At 49.0% G+C, this 23,596-nt stretch overlaps 2 protein-coding genes and 2 pseudogenes across 3 annotated transcripts; 1 reads left to right on the forward strand and 3 right to left on the reverse strand.

Annotated features, from left to right (window-relative positions):
• Positions 1–4,343, forward strand: LOC112900197 (digalactosyldiacylglycerol synthase 1, chloroplastic-like). 2 transcript variants are annotated; one of them, XM_025968972.1, is made up of 7 exons: positions 2–786; positions 1,340–1,372; positions 1,854–1,941; positions 2,027–2,502; positions 2,602–2,868; positions 2,941–3,290; positions 3,393–4,343. In XM_025968972.1, exons 1-7 carry the CDS (start codon positions 187–189, stop codon positions 3,922–3,924), a joined length of 2,346 nt encoding a protein of 781 aa, XP_025824757.1. In that variant the 5' UTR covers positions 2–186; the 3' UTR covers positions 3,925–4,343. The 2 variants fall into 2 exon arrangements, with proteins under 2 accessions (XP_025824758.1, XP_025824757.1); XM_025968973.1 differs by lacking the exon at positions 1,340–1,372 and having other exon boundaries at positions 1–786.
• A 2,361-nt stretch (positions 4,344–6,704) lies between these two features.
• LOC112901051 (aluminum-activated malate transporter 1-like) lies at positions 6,705–8,985 on the reverse strand. Its single transcript, XM_025969872.1, has 6 exons — positions 8,618–8,985; positions 8,286–8,426; positions 7,899–8,171; positions 7,478–7,590; positions 7,227–7,376; positions 6,705–7,134 (listed from the first exon to the last, which is right to left on the reverse strand). Exons 1-6 carry the CDS (start codon positions 8,907–8,909, stop codon positions 6,775–6,777), a joined length of 1,329 nt encoding a protein of 442 aa, XP_025825657.1. The 5' UTR covers positions 8,910–8,985; the 3' UTR covers positions 6,705–6,774.
• A 6,054-nt stretch (positions 8,986–15,039) lies between these two features.
• Positions 15,040–16,895, reverse strand: LOC112900687 (annotated as a pseudogene).
• A 3,641-nt stretch (positions 16,896–20,536) lies between these two features.
• LOC112900688 lies at positions 20,537–22,508 on the reverse strand (annotated as a pseudogene).
• Positions 22,509–23,596: the final 1,088 nt, after the last annotated feature.

The raw sequence follows: 23,596 nt of genomic DNA on the forward strand, positions 1-23,596 counted from the left end.
ACACGAGCCGCGCCCGCGCGCTTCCCCGTCCGGCCCCCACCGCCGTCTTCGTCTTCGTCTTCGTCTTCCTCCTTCCGCACCACAACAAATCGTCTCCCGCCCACCTCACGCGCGACTCGCGGCTCCTACGCGCTTCTAGAACCAAAACCCTAACCAAGCCTCCGCCCGTACCCGCAGCGGCGAGTGATGGCTAGTAAGGAGGAGACGCCGCCGATCGCCGGCGGCGGCGCGGGCCGCGGCGCCTTCGCCTTCATCTCCAGGGGGTGGCGCGAGGTGCGGGACTCGGCGACCGCCGACCTGCGGCTCATGCGCGCGCGCGCGGAGTCCGCGCGCGCCCGCGCCGACCGCGAGCTCGAGCACCTCCTCGCCTCGGCGTCGGCGCTGGCCGGCCCCGCGCCCCTGCTGCCGCCCGTCGCGGCGGGGGCGCCCATCGCGGAGGTCGAGTTCGTGCGGAGGCGGATCCAGCCCAAGATCCAGGAGCTCCGGAGGCAGTGCTCGCCGCGGGCGCCCGACGGCGGGTGGCCGCCCGGCGCCAGCAGCCTCCGCGTCGACCTCTCGGGGATCGCGGCCATCCGCAACGCCGTTGTGGCCGAGGGGGACGGCGCCGAGGGGCGGAGGGTCGCGCCGTGGAAGGGGGACCAGGCCGCGGAGGGGAGGAAAGAGTGGGAGGTGGTCAGGATGTTACGGAGCGGGCTTAAGGAGTTCGAGCGCCGGAGCCTGTCGAGCGACATGTTTGCTGGGTTCCGTGGCCGCGGCGAGTTCGTGGAGAAATTCAAGTTGAGCTTGGTAACTGTCAATCCTTGCATTTGATACGATGGCATACTCCTAGTACTTGTTTAGGATTTGTACAACCTCTTTCGGAAATTGAAAAATTGAAATGGGCATACTGAATGCCATAACTCAAAACTGAGGTGTGACTGACAAATAGCACTTCGGCAGCAAAACCGTGGCACCCATACGACCATACCCCCCCAAAAAAAAATCTAAGTAACTTATGTTTTAAGTTTTTGATTTTGTTGTCTTTAGACATCAACACGACATTTGTTTTAATATTGTAAGGTATTTGTATATTTAGTCATCCTAATAAATATATTTTAAAAATAACACTGAAAAATCATCTTGGAATACCTTAGCTTAACAGTCACTTAACCAGCAAGCTCAAAGTCTTATTTGCCAACTATCTTGTTAGTCGGAAACTATTTCGTGAATTCTGTGCAGCAATTGGGTTAACAAAAAAAAAAGGCTCTCGAGTTATTGAGGACGCTAGACATGTTAGAACTAATGTTTGGTGTTGACTAAAGTATTACTGCTTCATATTACTCCTTTTCCTCTTTTACAGAAATCACTGAACAAGGACTATCGGGAATCCAAGGTGCAGACAGAGAATGGCTAATGATTTCTTTTGGATACATTTTCCTTTGTACTTTTTGGGCTGTAGTCTTAATCCAATATGCACAGTTCTATGCACAGTTTTATATATCTTATAAATTTTACAAGATATACCTTCATTAGTCTGAGGATATAATTTCGTTGAAAGGTAACCTGTTCCAGAAAATAATGAGGTCAGAGGAAGTATTAATGCTTACTAAGCAGGGTTGGCATAATTAACTTGCAAATATTTTTCGATTTAGATGCCAATCCAGCCAAATACTGTTGTAAATACGATCCTTTCAAATTCATAGACAGTGAGTTCTTTATTTTTTCAGTACAAGTTGAGCTTTTATAAAATCAGACTTTTCTCAGGGCTTTTGATTATTAACTGATAATGCAATTTGTGTTGCTAGTCGATCTGATTGCTTATTGCTTGGAGTGTGTTTTTTCTATTCTAAAGTGGGTGTTGGAATATGATGCAGGAAGTCCCACCACTGGATCTGACTGAAATTCTGGCATATCTAGTCCGGCAATCTGGACCATTTTTAGATCAACTTGGCATACGAAGAGGTATAATACATTATTGTTGGTCTGCATTCTGTGGAGCCGTGGTTCCTGGCGCTGACCATTTTAGTCTTACAATGTTGTGGTGCAGATCTATGTGACAAACTGGTACAGATGTTATATAGTAAACGAAATGGTCGGCTCATGTATCATCCCCTTTCAGAGGATAGAACTTTAGCTGAGAACATAACCGAGGAGCTTGATCTAAGAATAGCTAGGGTGTTAGAAAGTACTGGCTATCACACAGATGAAGGTTTTTGGAATGACCCTGCAAAATACAAGATCTTAGACAACAGACGGCATGTTGCTATTGTCACCACAGCAAGTCTTCCATGGATGACAGGGACAGCAATCAATCCATTGTTTCGTGCTGCATATCTAGCAAGGAGTGCAAAGCAAAAAGTGACGTTGGTGGTTCCTTGGCTGTCTAAGTCAGACCAAGAATTGGTTTACCCAAATAACATCACCTTCAGTTCGCCAGAAGAGCAAGAAACTTATATAAGGAACTGGCTGCAGGAAAGGCTTGGCTTTGAAGCAGATTTTAAGATATCCTTCTACCCTGGCAAGGTAAACACCCAATCTTTGTGGCCCTGTTGTTTACATCCTGAATCCTAGTACTCTGCTTTTCCTGGAATTTCCATGGCTCACAAGATGTTATTTCCACAGTTCTCAAAAGAGCGCCGCAGCATTATTCCTGCTGGGGATACTTCCCAGTTTATCTCCTCAAAAGAAGCAGATATAGCAATTTTAGAAGAACCTGAGCATCTCAATTGGTATCATCATGGAAAGCGTTGGACTGACAAGTTCAATCATGTCATCGGCGTAGTTCATACAAATTACCTGGAATATATCAAGAGAGAGAAAAACGGTGCTATTCAATCTTTCCTTGTTAAGCATATCAACAACTGGGTGACTAGAGCATACTGCCACAAGGTATTGTGTTCATGTCAGTTTTCATGTCAAAGTCCTGTTCGTTAGAGTTCAGCTAATAATGGGTGCATGCAGGTTTTACGTCTTTCTGCTGCAACTCAAGATCTACCACGGTCTGTTGTTTGTAACGTACATGGTGTAAATCCAAAGTTTCTTAATATTGGTGAGAAAATAGCAGCTGAAAGGAAGTGTGGCCAGAAGGTCTTTTCTAAGGGAGCATATTTTCTTGGGAAGATGGTGTGGGCTAAAGGTTATAGAGAGCTGATAGATTTATTATCTAAACATAAAAAAGACTTGGAAGGCTTTAAGATAGACGTATATGGAAATGGTGAGGACTCTGAAGCGGTTCAGACTTCTGCTAGAAAATTTGAGTTGAGCATCAATTTTTTCAAGGGAAAGGACCATGCAGATGATTCACTCCATGGGTAAGGTTCTAGGAATCTACTAAAAGGAATTCGCTTTCATCTTTGTCCTGTCCTATGCAGATTGCTGACACACTTATCTATTTTTTTCTGTTAAATGTTCAGGTATAAGGTTTTCATCAATCCGAGTGTTAGTGATGTGCTATGCACAGCAACAGCTGAGGCTCTTGCTATGGGGAAATTTGTAATCTGTGCAGATCATCCATCAAACGATTTTTTCAAGTCATTCCCCAACTGCTTAACGTATAAAACTTCAGAGGAGTTTGTTGCTCGTGTCAAAGAGGCCATGGCTAGTGAACCTCAACCTTTGACCCCAGAGCAACGGTACAGTTTATCATGGGAGGCGGCGACTGAGAGGTTTATGGAGTACTCAGAGCTGGACAAAGTTCTTAACAATACAAATGGTCACCCTGGACGATGTGGGAAGATAAACAAAGCAAGAAAGATACCTTTACTTCCTAAGTTGTCAGATGTGGTGGATGGGGGACTGGCATTTGCTCATCACTGCCTGACTGGCAACGAAATCCTCAGATTGGTGACAGGAGCGATTCCTGGCACACGTGACTATGATAAACAACAGTGCATGGATTTGAATCTCCTGCCTCCTCAAGTCCAGCACCCTGTATATGGCTGGTGATGTGTATCAGCTTGCATTTAACTAATGTATAGTTGAATGATGTTTCTCCATAGGTATGTGCATATTAAGCGATCTAGTTCCCGTGTACTGACTGGAGCATGAACTTTTGTAGAGTCTTGGTAATTGGTAGGGCCCATGAGGAATTTGTCTTGTTTTGTCCTCTTTGCCTGTAATTATGTTCATTCTTACTCTCCAAATAGGCTAGTTTCGTTTTACTATCCTAGAAGGATGTTTCACCATAGGTAAGTGCATACAAAGTTTTATGAAGTTTCCATACTGACCAATGCCTGTACTTTGATGGAGTCTTGTTAGGGCTGTAAGCCTGTAAGGAATGTGGCTTATTTAATTCTCCTGTACCGAAGTTTGTTCAAAAACTGTGTTTATGTGTGAAAGGAAATAAAAAAGTGTAGCTTGCTGTGGCTAGCTGAAGCAACAATGCTATATACCTGTAACCTTCCTTTGAGGTGCAGTTTCCCGAGGTTGATGGTTCCAGCACAAAATGTCTGGGTCCTTATAGTTGGAGATGGGAACCTGCGTAATAACATGGGCAGCTTGTGCTCCAAAGATTAGTTCGATTCTGTGTGTGTCCCATTGCTTAGTGTTTGGGAGCCATAGGCCCGCGACAATGTCTAGCAGGTGTCACCTTCTTGAACCCCAGAACCCCAGAACTGTCCCATGATTTTAACAAGGAATTTATTTGCGGACATGGAACATATATTAGACAGGGACGGATCGAAGAACAGATTTGATGCAGGCAAGTCAGCCAGCATGGTCCAGTTTATTTTCCTTGACTGGTCATTTTCGTTCTGAAGTTTATGGTATATGAACCCATAGGTGTTGTTTTGGTCTCTTTGATTAGTGAGGGGTGTCCTAGATGAATGGTTGCTGGCTGTAAGTCCTTAGAAGGGAAGTTATTGATATTGGTGTCCAGTGATTTGGTCGATATTTTTTCTGAAAAGATGGAAGAATTGTGCCAGCCTGGGGTTTGCCCTGAGAGATTGCTGAAATCGTGCAAGATTTGACGGATGGCAGTAACTTCTTGGAGATCTGCCTTTTTACAAATGATTAGGTCATCAGAAAACATCAGTGAGCGAATAGGACAGTTGGGGCCTATAATGATACCAGAAAGATGATCATCTTGTAGGGCATGCTTGAGGCAGATGGACAGTTCATTTATAGCGATGAGCTGATGATAAAATGGTATGGCGAGTATGGATAACTTTGTCGCATTCCCCTTTCGGAAGCGAGCCGTCCATGGGTTCGCCGTTTATAAGGTAGCTATGACTAAAATGATACGGCAAGAGCGGACAACATTGTCGTATTCCCCTTCGGAAAGCGAAGCGTTCATCGGTTGGCCATTGATAAGGATAGATAACACGTGGGTGGCCATGCAAGTACGGACAAGATTAATCAAATGACCATGAAACCCCTAACGTTGGAGAGCCTGCGCTACAAAGGACCATTCTATGCGATCAAATGCCTTAGATAGGTCAAGTTTGAGCATGAACCCTTACATTTCCAGGAAGGGAGTTGGAAGGAATGAACTATTTCTTGGGCTGTAATGATGTTAGTGACATGTCTACCCTGAACAAAAGCATACCAGGAGTCGTGTATATCAGTATGTGGTTGGGTAGATGACATTTGATGCACTCAGATGTAAATGATATGCACAAGCTTATTATAGGTTTGAAATCTTGAGGGGAAGTGGAAGATGCCTCTTTTGGGATGAGAAGAACAATGAAAGTTTCATTAATGAGACCAGGGAGCTCACCTGTGTTGTAGGTTTTGGTGATTAGTTCAATAACATCATCTGATCCATTCCCATAGTGCTCTGTAGAAGGGCACGTTTAGTCCATCTGGTTCTGGTGACGCATCACTCCTCAATCTGTCGTAGTAGATTGTGCAGTTCCTAGTAGATTGTGCAATTCCTGATCATCTGGTACTGCTGGATGGAGGAAATTTCTATGGGTTGTTTTCTTGAAATGTGATCTATTTGTTTCCTTAGCAACTTGGCATCAGTGGTTGACAGTGCATAGCTAACTAATTGCTTAGCCAATATTTGCATGCTTTGCGCTGTTGCCCAATAAGTGATGGTTGATATATATGGTTATGACCTGTGTTCTGTCCTAAAAAGGAAAGTATGTACATTTTTCCTGGATAACTTGGAATTTAGTGGTTGACAGTGCAAAGTTCCACTAACTAATTTCTTCACCAGCTGCATATTTTCCACGCATATGTATCATAGTTGTCTGTAACTGATGACTGACAATGGAATGCACTGGCATTTCTAGTGGAACAGCCACTTCATCTTACCCCCTCCGTCAGGCCATCTTCTGAGTTCGAATTCGGTGAATTATTTGATCTCAAGAAGAATTTATAGCTGGAAAATTTGCATAAGGTTTCTTACGAGATTAATATTTGTTACGCTTTGAGAATTTCACATATACCTGTTACTTCAACATCACATCTTCTCAGCGCTGATTTTCCAGGAGGATACGGTGGAATTATGTTTCTTGGCTCAGTGATTTCTTTGGTTCTACGACACATTGATAGGTAGTACATTATTCCTCCCTAATATTCAGAAGAAGATTGTATTTATTTATTTTTCTGTTGAGAAAAGCTAATCTCTGTACAGCTGTGCGGAGGCAGCAATATTTATTCAACTCAGCATCATAATTACTTCTATAAACCAAAGAATTAGTCATTTGCTTTATGCACGATATAGTATTGTACACCATGTACTAGTTATAGTCACCCCATTTAATTAGCAGAGGCTCCTGATGTGGATGTTCTCCATACAAAATACAGAACACCACTAGTCAACTCCCACTGAAGGCCATCTGCTGCTTCTCAGCTAACCACATTGATAACCACATCCTTCTGAGTGTCCTCAGGGTCCTTGAAACGGGCGACTCGTGCCAGGTTATCAACAGACTCTGCGATCTTCTTCGTCTGCGTAACCAGCTCCGACAGAAGAGACGCAATCACAGCGACGTGCATCACCTTCGCCAGATCCGCGTCCTGTGACAGCTCGGCCCTGAGGCCTCTCGCTGCTCTGATCGCCGCAGACATGTGGGTCCTGGCCGGGGATGGTGCCGTCATCGTCTGGATCGCCTCCGAGAGCTCCCGGAGCGCCTTGGCGGAGTTCAGGCTCATCTCGCCGCACGCTGCTCGGACCTTCAAGCAGAGCTCCATGTTCGCTTCAGGATACTGCGAGCAGGAGAATGGATGCTGGTGAGTGAACATGGTGAATTCTGCAATCCTCTCATCGCCGAACGGCCGGATCGTTTGCAGTCACCTACATGAGATTTTGTGAGGGTGATGATGTAGGAGGCAAGAGCCTGCATTGAGGAAGCGCACTGGCGAGAAAGGGCGCCGAGCTTCTGGTACAGGCCCCATGGGTACCGGAAGTAGAAGTTGCCGTGACCAGGCTCCCACTTGGCAAAGTTGCACTGCAGTTTTGGAGTAAAAAAAGCCGCTGTAACGGACCGTCGCAATCTTTGGATAGATATAGGAGCGTTGCTGCTCAATATCAGAGTGCATTGCTGCTAACCAAGGAGTCCTCGCTGGCCTTGGAATTGAGGACGCTCTTGTACACCTGGAGGAAGGGTTTGCTCTCCAGATTCTCGCCTGGAGCGTTCTCTCTGAAGCATTCGGACTCGAGTCCTGCACACATGTACGGATACGCCTTTCAGTCTCACAGCTCTGGATGGAGTCTGTTTCGAGTCTAGTGTGCTCTGTTTCTCTCTTTAGAAGCTGTCTTGTTATGTTACTGAATTTCTCTGCTAGTTTGTGGGGTTTTGGATTAAATTTGGCAGAATTTTGGTCAGTTTTTCTTCCTTGGGCTCGTGTAAGGAATTTTGTCCCATTTAAATTGCTGGACTAACACATCGTTGACATGGAATGCATGAGAATCGGATTCGCTCTTGTATAGTGTTCTACGTAACCTCTTTGGATCGGGTGGGAGCACGCACCCTCGAGGAAGTCGGCGAGCTTGTCGAGGTTGCCGGCGGCGAGGTTGTGAAGGTCCTCCCCGGCCCAGACCGGGCAGACGAAGATGGTGGTGAAGAGGCAGGTTGCGACGCCGATGGCGATGGTGGAGAAGCGCTGGTGCGCGAGGCGGATGAGCTCCTCGACGCGGTAGCTCGACACGGCCACCAGGCTGAAGGTGAGGATGAAGATGGTCACGCCGTAGTCGTACCGCGCCTTCACCTCCGGGATGAACCGCGAGAACGTCGCCGCCGATGCTGCAACGCGCCATGGAATCAAACGGAGACGAACGCACCGGCGGTGAGCAAGAGTTTACCGTGTGAAACACTGACACGACAAGGTTCGGTGCATGGGCACGGAACGTGCTGTACCTAGTAAGAAGACAAAGATGGCCAGCACGACGGGCTCGCCGTTGTTGCCGCAGAGGTAGGCCACCTTGTGCGCCCCGACGGCGATGAACCCGGCGAGCAGCGTCGCGAACGCTCTGTTCAGGCCCTTGATCAGCGTCCCACCTGCGCCACGTCACGCGCCACCGCAACAACGTAAGTGAAGCTCGCAACAAGCCAGTGTGAACGGTTGGTAGGTTGTACGGTGCACGTACGGCGCTACTTGTCCGTGATGACTGATGATGCATGAAATCTTTGTCATCTACAAACCGCTACGCACACAGGAAGGATGGCTGCCTGTGCAATTAATAACTTACCGACGGTGTACTCCATGACGACGACGACGGTGAGCACGGCCCACATGGTGGAGACGCCCCAGTTGATGAAGATGGGGCGCACGTAGTAAAGCACGGACACCAGCGTGAGCGCCAGCCCGACCTTGAGCGAGTGCGCCACCCGCCGCGGGTCGTCCCGCGCGATCTTGGCAAGCTTCGCCCCGAACGCGACGAGCGCGCGCCGGACCTTGTCCAGCGCCGAGAACAGCCCCGCCCCGCACCTCGCCGGGACCTCGCCGGCGGCGGCGCCGCTCACCACCTGGTGAACCTCCATGACGCGCGCGCGGCTAGCTAGCTTGCTTGGTGATGGATGAATCTGCGATGAGGCTAAGCTAGCTGTGGGTGTGGTAGGTCTGAGCGGCCGGGGTACTCGTCAGTGCAATGTGGGTGCCGGGACGGGGGAGGGGGGTGGCTTATATAAGCGGAGCCGGGGAGGAGGACAGCGCCAGGCGACGGCGGCGCGGCAGCTTCGGGATATAATGTAATGGGATACCGGAATGCGGCAGACAGAGAGGATAGTGGAAACTAACAAAAGCGTACGCCTGCCGTGCAGGCCTTTAATTTCTGCTGTGAATGTGACTCGCGATACTGCTGCTGGTGCTCTCGTGCCCTTTTCGACCGGTTGCCGGTGGTTGCCGCCTCTCTCTTTTTTTTTTCTTGCTCGATCGATCCACTGCTGGAACAGGTCGATCGAACGAAGAGGCCAGTGATCTGATGAGGAGATGTGTGCAGGTTAAATGCCAGGGATCTAGATTCTCTGGAATGATCTGATGAGCATTGCCATTCAGTTTCCTCACTGCAGCATGCTCCTGCTGATTTGTGCTGTTGGCGAGGATTCGCGGGTCGAGCGTGGCAGCCTCGCATAGAACTTGATGATCCACATGCCTTTTGTTGATCGATCAGTAGTTTAACACAAACGATCTCTCCTCGCAAAAAAAAACAAAAAAACACAAATGATCTGTGCCTTTTTACCTGTATGCTCGCACTTGGGACGACATGCACTGTCGGACGATCGAGCAGGTAAAATCCGTCTTGATCTTGGCCGGCTTCAGCGGCACGACGCAGGCATGAGCGCATCGTGCAGGACTGGACTGCACCGCGCCTATATACGACCGATGACGACCCATGCAGCATGATCTGTAGACGAGGCGACATCAGCCGCTCTGACTTTTGACGAAGCGACAAAGGTGGGCTAGAGCTTTTTCCTGTTTTTTATTTTAAAAATGCCGTCTAATATAATAAGCCATTTGTGGTATGCAAAGCATTGTACTAGCTAAATCGGTGCGACATTTTTTAAGGGAAAAAAAAAGCCCAAAAGGAAAGCCGTGAGGTGTTGGATTGCTGGGTATCCATGTCTCTATACTGCCAGTGCTAGCTGTGAGACGTGGCATGGCTTATCAGTCAGCAGCCTACGACTCTTTTCTTTTCTTTCTGGGATTTAGGTAGGCCTCAACTATATCTTTATCTATCAACTTTGTTCAATGCATCTGGACAATAAAAATAAAATAAAATCTAACCTATCATCTGCAGGCCCTGCATCTTCCTTCGCCGAGCACTCTGAACCCCTTTATTTCTTCACCGTTAAGCGGCCGACCGCCACCACTAGCTACCCGTGCTCCTTGCGTCGTGTACGTGTTCGTGTACGTATCCCCTTACGTCTCCATCCTGCACTGCATGCACACTTGGGCGACCTGTCGCCGTCCAGGTGTAAATAAACGACCGATCGATCCACACAGGATTCAACGCGACGGTGACTCTCTTGTGTCTGTCACTGTACACAGCTCATATATAGAGCAGTACAGGTCTACAGGATAACACTACCTGAATGCACTACAGCGGGCTGCACCCATCCATTCAGCTGTCGCTGCCTTTCTTTCCTGATGCTGCAAGAATCCCTCCAACGCAAGCGAGCCGAGGTACGATGTTGCCGGGGGCTAAAGCGCAAACCTTTGCGATTAATTGACATGGTGATCTTTGTTCATTTGCGCGCCGGTAACAGCTGCCACGCGCACACACTGTGACACTGACACACAGCAAGCACAGCCAGAGTCCGGAGCTGCTGCTTGCTTCCGATCGAGCGGTTCAGGAAGAAGCAGCAGGGCCTTCTATTTTGCTCTCCATTGATCCGCTTCAATTCACCTCTCGTGTCTCCGATCGGACATATTCTCCGATCCTTATCCTGGTGGGATAACTGTCGTTTCGATCGGTCTCATCACGTCCGCGCGATCTTCAAGTACGAGGAGAGGCGAGTTCGATCGTAGCGGCATCGATCCGAGCGAGAACAAGCACAGGGAGAATAATCGAACAAGAACATCAGGATAGCCGTTCCGTCAGGGTCGTCCAGGACACGGCATATGTGCAGTGCAACATGGAAGCAGAATCCAAGAACATGTGCTGCTAGTATTCTCTCAGGGTCTTTCCCACAAAAAAAAAAGTATTCTCTCAGGGTGTAGCATCGCATTGCGTTGCATGCCGTCCTGTGGCCTCCAATCGAGGGCCCCTAGCTAGCAGAAATCTCGCCAGTGGATAGATGTGCTAAAGCCTAAAGAGAAACCACCACCACATTGCGTATTCACCATTCACTCCTTCACCCCCCCCCCCCCCCCCCCTCCCCTTTTTCTTTTTCCCACATCCCATCCCAAGATTCCAGCAAGTGTGTAGCTAGCTAGATCGCCGAGAAAGTGGCGGCAGATAACGTACAGGCCAGCTGATATGCGCACCGGTCGCCGATCGGCATCTGCGAGGCAACGTTTCTGCGTGCCTCGCATCTGCAATGGGCACAGCTAAGCTGGTGCTAAACCCTAGCTAGCTACCGTCCCTCCCCGACGTGCAACTTAACGATGGCGGAAGAAGCAGGGAAAACGACCGTAGTGGAGTGGCCCTTTTATTTGGGTGCAGAACGAAAGGAAGCCTTTTTGGACGCTGCTAGTGCTCTTCTCTGACTTCACCTCGGGATCGTTGGACCGAGATCATGCATGCGTTTTCATGGCGTGTGCGTGCGACCGGCCGCGTGCGCTCACCGTACGCGCCCTGTCCTGCGACGACTGAGCTCGGTCGTACTTGTAGGGCTGCGTCGTTTTCGCCATAGGATTCTTGTTCCTGTGTGAGTTGCCTTCCGATCGACGTCTCTTCCTGCCCGCCAGTGCTCGCTCGCTCCATCTCAAATTTTGTTTGTAGGCTCCACGCATGCAGTCTCGTCATGTGTGATGTGTGGCTTCCATGCAAGCATACGAAGCCAGCTTCGTTTTCTCTCCACGCATCACCAACCATGTGCACTCTTATCGAGCGCACAATAGCTATAGCTGCATCGATCGTCCCAAGCTACGTCGACTTCCCACCTGTTCCTCCTCTAGGTCCGCTGCACGTTTATTCGATTTTAGCAGCCTCTTATCATCGTCCCCTTATCGTCTTCTCTTTTTCCCCACCTATGACGAAACGCCGAGAGTCAACCAACCGCAAAATACGACAGGTCCTCCTTTTATAGCTGATTTCCCCACCCTAGCAGAAGAACTCCTAGGAAGTCATGTACGAGCAACTCAGCTTTTGTTTTATTTGTAGGGTCAATCTAGTGTCTTGTCGTGTGCAGCTTCCATACCGGTACACCAAGTCATGCACGTTTTCTCTTCACCGCACCAACGATACGCCGCACAAGCCATACGTAGAACATGTACAGCTTTATCAACAGTCCCAAGCTGCATCGACTTCCCTCCCGCTTGGGCTCAGGCGAGTGGGCTGGCCTCGTGTCATCAAGGTAGCCGGGTGGGTGTGTGACGGGAGGAGAGTAGGCTCGTGGCTGATAGGAAGTTGGGGAGTGTTGGGCTGCCAAGAGAACAGAGAATTCGGACCTCCCGCCTGCTCGCTATCTAGGCCCGCTCTAGTTTTGATTGATTTTAGCAGCATCGTGTCATCATCTCTCATTCTCTCTTTTGGTTCACATGTGGCCACAACTTTGAGAGTCACCCAGCTGCTGAATATGGAAGGTCTTCTTCTTTTATCTGATCTCCCCACCCTAGCAGCAAACCCTAGGAGCCGGTTGTGTGTGCTTGTTAGGTCAGGGTACGGTGCCTTTTGGAAAAAAGAAAAAACTAAGCAAATGCGGCGTTGCATTCCAGAAAATGATCTAGCTAGGGGGCCATATATAGGGATCTATCCAGCTAGATGCCATGACTGTTCGCCTGCTTTTCTCCTCGGCAAGAGAACAGCTCGCCGCCGCCGATCAGTCACTGATTATTCTGGCATCAGGAATCCGCTGCTTGTCCGATCCGGTCCTCGCAACCGCGCACCAGCAACCAGAACCAGATCGTTGGGGGACCGTACCGTGCGTGGTACGGAAGGCCCGCACCTTGGCCGAGGAAAACGAGAGGCGTCCGACAGGAACGTGTGGCCATTGACTCGTTGTACGGTACGGTGGAACCGTGTGGAAGGGTGGAGGAGAGTCCAACACCAACTCGAGCACGGAACTCTCTCGCATCTCGTCGTCGTCACCAGGTGGTTGGAGCTCCGTGACGGACATGGGGTTTAGCATTCGAATTCTTTTTAATCACGAACAACTCACGGTCAGTCACAGATCACCAGATCATGCACGCGTTGCTGTTCCTTTCTAGAAAGGACAGCGGCTAACGCGCATGCATACAGGACAAATCGTGGGCTGTAGAGCGCAACGGCGACAGCCACCGGGAGCCATAGGCGTCATGTCCGCGGTCCTCGATGATCGCCGTACTTTCAAGATAGCTTTCCGTGCGATCGTAGAGCACCTGCTGTTCTTCTCTGGCTAAGATCGACTAGTAACCCTGTCCGATCCTGATCGAAAGCTACACAGAGCTTGCTCCGCGGAGGATCCAATGCAATCCATGGCGGTGCGTGCCCACGCCGGCGTCGCATGGGCATGGCCGCGGCGGCGACGGGGACGGGTGGTGCGCGCGCGTAGGCGCACCATCCGCGCACGCATCTGGGGGCGTTTGCGGTCCAGATTCCTGAACACAAGTACGTACGGGTACGGCCCTCGGTCAGCGGGATCTGCTGTGGCCGCCGGCATGGAGTTGACTTGGGCGGCCTAGATGCTCGAGAGGTTTCCCGCCGCGCTGCCTGTCGTCTTCCCCGGCGGTGACGACGCCGACGCCGACGCCGACGCCGGCGCCGGCGAGCACGGAACTCCACCACCGATCCCCTCGCGTGCCATGCCAGAGAGGCGTGAATGGAGCCCAGGGCCCAGCCTTGCCTCGGCCCTCGCTCACTAGTCACTTCTTCATATTTCCGTGCGCCGAATATATGACCAAAAGGGCCGTGGCCGTTTTCTCATATCTGGGCCGGCGCCACGCATCATCATTTCCGGGCCCGCTTAAGTGGCAAAAATTATTTTCCTTTATTTTATCACAGCTGAGGCTTTTCCGACTGACTGGCCAGCAGGAGGTCCCGACGGTCTGGAGGCCCAGCCAAGAAAAATAAAAGAGAACCACATCGGTCTGGTTATATCGGAACCCTATTTAGATTTTTTTTTTGCTTTTTGGCCAAAGCACGAAATCGTCTTGCATAAAAAAATACATTGAAGTATTTTTCACTGTTCACCTACATGGCCGTGTACACGCTATACAGTAACTAGCCGTGTCCGTTTAATCAGCCATTTAACCCGTTTATGACCGTTTAACCCGTTTAAATGGGCGTTTAGTCCAAATAAATAGCTAAACGGTAGAACCGACTGTTTAGCGTTTACCGTTTAGCCTAACACTGGTATTTTTCTAATCTAAGTTTAAGTTTGCTGGAAGGTCCTGGCCCAAGCATATGGAAAAGGGTTCACTAGACAAAATACTCCCTCAAGTAAAAAAATGACGGTATTTTAGTTTTCAAATTAAGTTAAACTTATTTTTAACTTTGACCAAGTTTAATGATTAAAAACTACAACACTGAATAAATGCACTAGGCAGAGTTGGAACCCAATGTGTAATGTGAGATATTGCTGGGTTTAGAGACCACGGTAAGGTTGATTGGGTCATACCGCTGCGTGCTCTATCAAGAATATGAAATCTTCCCTTATAATGAATGGATTAGGTACATCTCCAAATAATTGAAGACTACATAGTAATTTTAGCAATAGCAAACTATATAAGAGATGTTTCTTGTTACTTCGGCTTGCAGTGAAAGCGAGCTGGGCCGAACCCGCTATCTAGAATGTTGGATCCGCCCTTGTAGTACAAATTGTTTGGGTACACTCTCAAATAACTGACGATTACATAAGTTTAGTAAATCACATGTATGATGTTCCCTGTCACTTGTATGATAAATGTGTGCCTTTTCTAACTCCTAACAATGAAGAACGACGAATAATTTGGCGCAGAAAAAAGCAGGGAAGATACATAACCTAATGATCAATGGACTCGTATTAAGTCCAGAAAGGAGATGGCCGGCTATCAATCCTCTATGTTGACAACCACAGCATTTCGGGTCCTTTCAGTCCTTTCGAAGCGGGCAAGCCGTGCAAGGTCGTCAACAGCTTCTGCTAGTCTCTTGGTCTGCGTAACTATGTCCGAGAGAAGAGACACAATGGCAGCGACATACTACTTGTAGCAGGGCCGCATCCTCTGACAATTCGGCTATGAAATCATTCGTAGTTGTTCCGATGGCTGCAGGCATGACGTCGTTGGTTGGAGACGGCATGGTCATCGTCCTGACCGCCGACGAGAGCTCTCTGAGCGCCTTCGCCGAGCGCGAGCTCATCGCACCGCATGCTGCTCCAACTTTTTACACACTGCTCTGAATTGGCTTCAGGATACTGTAACCAACAAAAAAATGGTGTTGTTGTAACAGAGATGGTTACGTGTGTACACTCATCTCTACAAGTACACGCACGCACATCTTGATAAAATCGGTGAATACCTGAGATTTTCTTGAGGTGACAACATAGGATGCAAGAGCCTCCATAGAAGACGCGCATTGGCGGCAAAGGACGCCGATTTTCTGGTATTGGCTCCATGGGTGATGGAAGCGGAATTTGCCGTGAATAGGCTCCCACCTGGCGAAAGCGCACTGCAGTGTTCCGACAGTATGAGCTTAGATGGTCAACACAAAGGGAGGCTGAACTGTGTCTGATCCAGGAAGTGGGACGACTTACCAATGAGTCCTCCGCGGCCTTCGAATTCAGGACACTCCTGTACACCTGAAGAAAGGCTCTGCCTTCTAATTTCTCAGATGGGTTCTCCCCGAAGCATTCAGACTCCATTCCTGCTTACATGAGTAGCAGTTGTTAGTCTCCCCCAGACACTGGACTCTGAAACCTGAAAAGAATTTCACGAATGGATTTCTTTTGTCCAGATTTCTTTTCTTCAGTAAATTGATCTGAGGCCATACGTAAGCACGCAATCTTTCAGGGCTGTACCTTCAAGGAACTCCGCCAGTTTGTCGAGATTGCCGGCGGTGAGGTTGTGGAGGTCCTCGCCGGCCCAGACCGGGCAGACGAAGACGGTGGTGAAGAGGCAGGTGGCGACGCCGACGGCGATGGTGGTGACGCGCTCGTGCGCGAACTCGATGAGGTCCTCCACGCGGTAGCTCGACACGGTCACCAGCGCGAAGGTCAGTATGAAGATGACCACGCCGTAGTCGTACCTCGCCTTCACCTCCGGGAGGAACCGCGAGAACGTCGCCGCCGACGCTGCAGGTCCACCATGGACCAAGGTGAAGACACGCGTAGAAACACATCTGGAATTCTGGATTGGTGGATGAACGTGCTTATCTACTAAGAAGACGAACACGGCGAGCACTATCGGCTCGCCGTCTCCACCACAGAGGCGCGCCACCAGATGCGCCCCGACGGCGAGGGATCCGGCAGCTAGCGTGGCAAGGACTCGGTACAGGCCTTTACTCAGCGTGGCGCCTGTTGCATATATAAATGTATGCTTAAGTTAGGTTGTAGGAACGAACGTGTCCAAACAGTTCCGGCCACGAACTGCACATCCATGACCTACCGACGGTGAACTCCATGACGAAGACGACGGTGATGACGGCCGATGGTGCAGTCCCCCCAGCCGTTGAACAGCGGCGTGACATAGTAGAACACGGACACCAGCGTGAGCGCCAGCCCGACCTTGAGCGAGTGCGCCACCCGCCTCGGGTCGTCCCGCGCGATCCTCGCCAGCTTCCCCGCGAACCCGGCGACCGCGCACCTGAGCCCGTCCGACGCCGAGCGGAGCCGGTCCCGGCAGCTCGCCAGGAACCCGGCGTTGCCCTCGCCGGCGCTGCCATTGTTGCTCTCCGTCGTTTGAGGCTCCATGGCGCCCGCCAGAGCCGTGAATTCGCGTGCAGTGTGCAAATGGAAGGCTATTAGCTAGATGTAGAGGCAAACGGCTGGCGTGTGAGGGCTTACACGTAGAGAAACTTTATGGTGCTTGGGAATATTATTAAGAGATGTTGAAAGGTTCGGATTCAATGGTTAGAAAGTGAAAGGAATCCTTTACGAAGAATCTAAAACGAAATGTCGATCTTGCTGTGCTCACACATTTAATAGAGCCGAGCTTGCTTGATACATCGAGGGCCAGGATTCAACAATATGTACGTTAGAATAGGATGGCGAAAGTTTTGGCAAGTCTCCATGCCATGAAGGACATACTTACATATATGTATATATTTTTGGAATGCATACAACACATTTGGCCTGCATATATTTGCGGTAGCATGTTAGCCCACGAAGCTCGCATGCAGCTACGTACGTAGATTACCTGTACGTTTTGCAATCGGCATCCATTTATAGCAAGTTTGACAAATTTTCTATACACACGAGCGAAAATTTGCCCTACTGAATTCTTATTTAATAATCTGGAAATTAATCACGTGCCTTCTTCTGCGTCCGGGCACTAGGGGGTAGGTGATGGCTGATGCGTTAGTAGGTGCTCGAGCTTGTTCTGCACGTCTAGAAACTGGCCGGCAATGTTGCATGTAGACATGTAGTAAACTAGTGAAGCATTGTGTTACAGTCATTGGTAGCAAAACACAAATATTTTCATTCGTGGTTAGAGGGAAATGAGCCGAAACTACAATTGGTTATCTTTAGAGTTCTACTCCAATTCAAGTTTCAATTCAAGTTTCAGCAGGTTTCATGTTTTCACGAACTCGGATTAAAACCAGCGGAACTTATGCCCTTTTAGCACAGCTTCTTGGATAGCTTCACTTCAAGCTGTGCCAAACGGATATTTTGCTAGCAGCTTCATCCACAAAGTATCTGGTGAAGCTGTTTCCAGCTTATACTGGGGAGGAGGAGCTAGAAATCGTGGCTTCCACCAACTTCAATCGCAATAATCTATTTTGCCAAACGATTTTCAAAATAGATTCAGCTTCACCAGAGAAGCTGCTTCCAAAGCCGTTTCAGGAGAAGCTGAAGCTATGCCAAACGGGACCTTAGCTTGCACCAACTGCTAAGCTTCAGCAGAGATGCTCAAAATCCTTGCTGACAGGTCAGCAAAGATCAGATGACAGTGTTTTGCAATAATGGGAAAGGGATTTCTGTCAAAATCTGCTGGAACGAACATTTCTAAAAAAGGGAGACACCGTCGGTTCAATCACTTCATAAATGTGAAGAACGTGCCTTCATTATTCGACGAATAATTTGACCCTCATAGTAAGCTGCATGACCAATCAACAGGAGGATATTCCAGATTGGAGAATTATTAGCCAAGTTATTGCATACTACATGGCTCCTATCATCACGTTCCTGGAGACTCAAACATCGTTTTGCAGATTATTTAGTTAGAAAGCTCACCTTCTTAATCCTACCAGCCTAGAATTTCACCGCTCAAATTTAACCCACACAAGCCGAGATCTCATTTTAAAGAGATGCTTTTTACGTGGTCAAGCTGGGCCAAAAACTGTAAATTTCTTGCATGTGAATGAAAGAAAAACCCCCTTGGCGTTTGAACCCTAGAAAAAATGAAAACACTGCAGATTGATTGAAAAACAGAGTCTTCTTTCACTACGGCGTGCTTACCAATAATCATCAGTCATTATGTAATCAATGATAACATATGAACCAACTGAAGCTTCTAAGAGAATTACACATTGTTGAATACCAATAGAGGGTTTTTTCACTGGTCGGACCGTATAACTGTCATTGTCCTAAAAAATAAAGCACAAGTGAGCTCGAAGGGGTTAAGTTTTTAATCTGACCATACTATTGGAGGATTCATGTATGACTTAATAAAAAAACTAAAATATGTAGTAATTATACCTGATTAGCAAAGCACTTCCTCACGCTGATAACATTCACGTTGTGAAATTTGCAAACAATGGGACTGTTTGATACAGCTCCAACTCTACCTGGAGCAACTCCACTCAAAAACTTCAGATGGAGCTGGCTCTAGATGGAGTTAAAGTTGTGTGTTTGGCTAGAAAAATGCCCCCAGCTCCAAAAGAGAGTCTTCAGGGTGGATTGCCATTATTACCCCCAACTCGTGGTCCCACATGTCATCCTCTCGTATCTTCTTCTTCATCAGGGCGTGACCATCTCCTGGTCTTCGTCGTCGTCGTCCTCCTGCCCGAGGAGGCGGCGGTAGGCGTCCACCTCCTTGCGCAGCGTGCGGGCCTCCCGGTCGCGCACGAGCACGATGTCCCAGAGCTCCTCGACCTCATCCTCATAGAAGGCGCAACGCTCGTCGGCGGTGCGGTGCTGCTGGCGGGCCTCGATCTCGAGCGCGGACTTCTCCTTCTGCAGGCGCAGGATCATGGCCATGGCCTCCTCAGCCTCGGAAGCCGCGGCGCTGCGCTCCTTCTCGAGCTCCCGCTACAGCTCGGCGCGCGCCTCCTCGTGGCGCCCTCGTGGATCCGCGCCCTCTGTGTCAGCGGCCGGCTCCCCGGATTCCTCGTCGCCATCGTCGGCGTGGCCGGCGAAGGGGATGCGGGCGTGGAGGTCTGCGCACAGGGCCTGCGAGAGCGGCGGCGGGTCCAGTTGTGGGTGCTGCTAGTGCGCGTCAGCATGAAGCGGGTGGGGGCGGCCGCGGCCTTCGGGGCCCGCAGGGACCGGCTGGGAAGGCGGGGCCGGAGGGACCAGCAGGGTGGGAGGGGAGGGCGGCGGCTGCCAGGGAGAGGAGGCGCGCTCGGGAGGGGAGGCGCGAGGGGAGAAAGAAAAGAACAACCATTATTTACAACCAATAGTAGGTAATTATTCCACAACTTCACATATAGTTTTATATTTAAGCTTTTCGGAGTTGCAAAAAAAAGAGATGCTCCGTAACTCCAGACTAATTTGAACTACAGCTCTAGAGTTTTGATGTTTTATAGAGTTTCGAAGGTGATGTTTGGTTTAAAAAATTATTTGGAGTTGACGACGTTCAGCTCGAGAGCCATGCCAAACAGGCTCTATTATTGCGAAAAACACTCCCTCACAACTTTATTGATTTCTGATTGGTATGATTTGAAAACCCTCTCCCCTCATTATATTGGAAGGCACAAAGACCCCTGTCACCTCCTGACATCTATATAAACAATATAGGACCAAACTTGTTACTCCTACAAGAACTTTTCGTTCTTCATGAGATGAATCTGTCATAGCCAAAGGACCCATTTAGGTACAGGTGTGTCCATACAAGGTCTAAATGCCACATCCGGTTGGTCTTTAAAATCACAATAGTAACTTTATTTTACTCCCACTTACATTTTAGACAGACATTTTATATATTCTGATGCAGATATTATCCATATCTGAAACAAGTCCAGATATACCCATAATACTATTTATTTGTCAGTCAAATCAGATAATACCGGGTAACACCAATATAGGTCTCCATTTTCCACCGCCAGTATTGTTGTTCCAATTGTATCCGGATCTACTCTTCACTGTAATCAGTATTTTTTACATCCAACTCAACATATGCAGGGAAAATTTAGACCGTCGAAACAACCCTCATGGTCTGGGTACAACTTCGATTAACAACTGAAGATTTCATACTTCATTAGAAAATCATATTTACTATTTTGAAGAGAGTATATATATATATATATATATATATATATATATATATATATATATATAAATGCACATACTCGAACGCGGCTCTGAAGTCACTCGCAGCTTTGGTGGCTGCAGACATGTCGCTGTTGGTTGGAGATGGCGCAGTCATCGTCCGAACTGTCAGCGAGAGCCCCCTGAGCGCCCTTGCAGAGTGCGACTCATTGCAGCGCAGGCGGCTCCAATTTTCAGGCATAGATCTGGATTGGCTGCAGGATACTGAAACCCAAAAAGGATTGATACTATTCGTCAGCAAACTTTTCTCAAACCAATAAGCAGGAAATCTTTTTGTTATGTTAAAAAGAAGAAGGAGCAAGAGCAGATAGGCAGTAAAGGAAAACACCATCACTGTTGGTCAACCAACTTGGTTGGGATTTTTGCGGTTACCTGAGACCTTTTTAGGATGATGACACAGGAAGCAAGAGCCTCCATTGAAGAAGCACATTGGCGACAAAGAGTGCCGAGTTCTTGGTATTGGTTCCATGGGTGGCGGAAGCCGAATTTGCCGTGAATAGGCTCCCACCTGGCAAAAGTGCTCTGCAGTATTGGGATAATAATACATGTCACCGGATTATGTGAATTTTTTTTGTTGACAGTAGCTTTGTATACTCAACAAAAAGGAAATAAAAGAAATGGGCAATCACGCCGAAATGAGGTGAGCTTACCAAAGAGTCCTCTCTGACCTTCGAATTGAGGACGCTCTTGTACACATGAAGAAAGGCTTTCCCTTCTAAGTTTTCACATGAAGTGGTCTCTCCAAAGCATTCAGATTCCATTCCTGCACAAATGAGAAACTTTTAGCCTCCTATACCCTGGGAATCTGTACAGTATTTTCTCACTGAATCTTTGCCAGAAGTGAACGTTAACACCAATTTCTGCTCTGCAAAACTTATCATTGAAAATGTTGAAGACATTGCAGCAGCTTAATACTAATTGGTAAAGAGTTGTTCTTCTGTACCTTCAAGGAACTCCGCCAGTTTGTCGAGGTTGCCGGCGGTGAGGTTGTGGAGGTCCTCGCCGGCCCAGACCGGGCAGACGAAGACGGTGGTGAAGAGGCGGGTGGCGACGCCGACGGATGGTGGTGACACGCTCGTGCGCGAACTCGATGAGGTCCTCCACGTGGTAGCTCGACAGGGCCACCATCGCGAAGGTCAGTATGAAGATGATCACGCCGTAGTCGTACCTCGCCTTCACCTCCGGGACGAACCGCGAGAACGTCGCCGCCGACGCTGCAGATCGATCGAGCCGCCATATGGACCAAGGTGACGACATGTGTAAACGCACCAGTGAGGCAGTGACGGCAGATCTGAACTGATGATGAGCCACCATCGACGTGCCTATACTGTACCTACTAAGAAGAGGGACACGGCGAGCAGTATCGGCTCCCCGTTCTCACCGCCGAGCTCCGCCACCAGATGAGCCCCGACGGCGAGGGATCCGGCTGCCAGCGTCGCAAGGACTTGGTTCAGGCCTTTACTCAGCGTGGCGCCTGTTGCATATGTAAATGTATGCTTATTAAGTTAGGTCGGCAGAACGAACGTGTCCAAACCTCCAAACAGTTCCGGCCACGAGCTGCACGTCGATGCATGACCTACCGACGGTGAACTCCATGACGAAGACGACGGTGATGACGGCCCGGATGGTGTTGTACCCCCAGCCGTTGAACAGCGGCGTGACGTAGTAGAACACGGACACCAGCGTGAGCGCCAGCCCGACCTTGAGCGAGTGCGCCACCCGCCTCGGGTCGTCCCGCGCGATCCTCGCTAGCTTCCCCGAAAACCTGGCGACCGCGCACCCGAGCCTGTCCACCGCCGGCCGGAGCAGCTCCCGGCAGCTCGACAGGAAGCCGCCGGCGCCGCCATTGTTGCTCTCCGTCATCTGAGGCTCCATCGCAGCTCACTTACACCGTTACATACACGTACAGCGCCTGAGGAAAGACGGGTGCCAAAGCTGTGGGCTCTAGGGGAGCACGCGGAGCGCACTACTAGTTGCATGTGGGAGTGGAGCACGAGGACTTATATAGTAAGCGGACTTCTTTTTTTTTTGCTACGCTCCCACATACTCCGATGTAATCTATGTATAGCTAGCCAATTGCCAATATTCAACAACATGACGTTCGTTAGAATAGTAAAGAGCAAATAGGCTTGGTACATTTTGTTAGGAAAGTCTCCATGAAGGAACATACTAGTACTATCTAGTAACAAGTTCTTTTTGTACGGTGAACCATATGGTGTAGTACTGTAGTCCACATGCCTAGCGATACGGACATCGATCAGGTGGTAACAGAACGAAAGATAAGTACGTGATGAGTACTTTGATGTAAGTATGTAACCGATCGTGGCTACATGCATGATGTGCATCAGAGCATCTTGACAAAAATTGATACAAGTTGGTTTTTCTGGAGAATGGGACCGTCCGGCCTTGCAACTTACATACAAAAATCCGGTACTAGTGGCGGACCCAGATTTTTTCTAGAGCCTGGACGAACGTAGCCATCAATAGCAGGTTCATACAAACATATCGATCACTAACACAAGCAAAAAAAATGAAGAATAAAAAATCAATGTTTAGTACCAGATTGGCTGAACTTCCGCTTCCTATCTACCATATTCGTTGCAGCTCAGGAAGTCAAGATGCAGCTACAAAGTGCAGACACCGACCGCTGGCGACAACAAGAGGCTGCAGTGATGCCCCGTGCAGGCCACAAGAGCAGAGACTTTACGAACTGGAAACGGACTGCATGCTCTACCAGTGTTTAAATTAGACTGCAAGCAGCTGTATTATTCTCTCTAGCCCTTCTCTCTCTTCTTCTTCCTATCTCCTTTCATCTTCTCCCTCATCCCCTCTTCTGTCCATAGAGCTCCAGAGCTCTTCAGCCCCCCTGCCCAACGCTGGATCCGCCATTGAGTGCAAGCATGGATAAATTTTGATTGACTATATAGTCGGCACAGACATTCTATCTCTCATTTTGATTCCAT

The sequence above is a fragment of the Panicum hallii genome, chromosome 7, assembly GCF_002211085.1.
Source record: "Panicum hallii strain FIL2 chromosome 7, PHallii_v3.1, whole genome shotgun sequence".
Taxonomy (NCBI): Eukaryota; Viridiplantae; Streptophyta; class Magnoliopsida; order Poales; family Poaceae; genus Panicum; species Panicum hallii.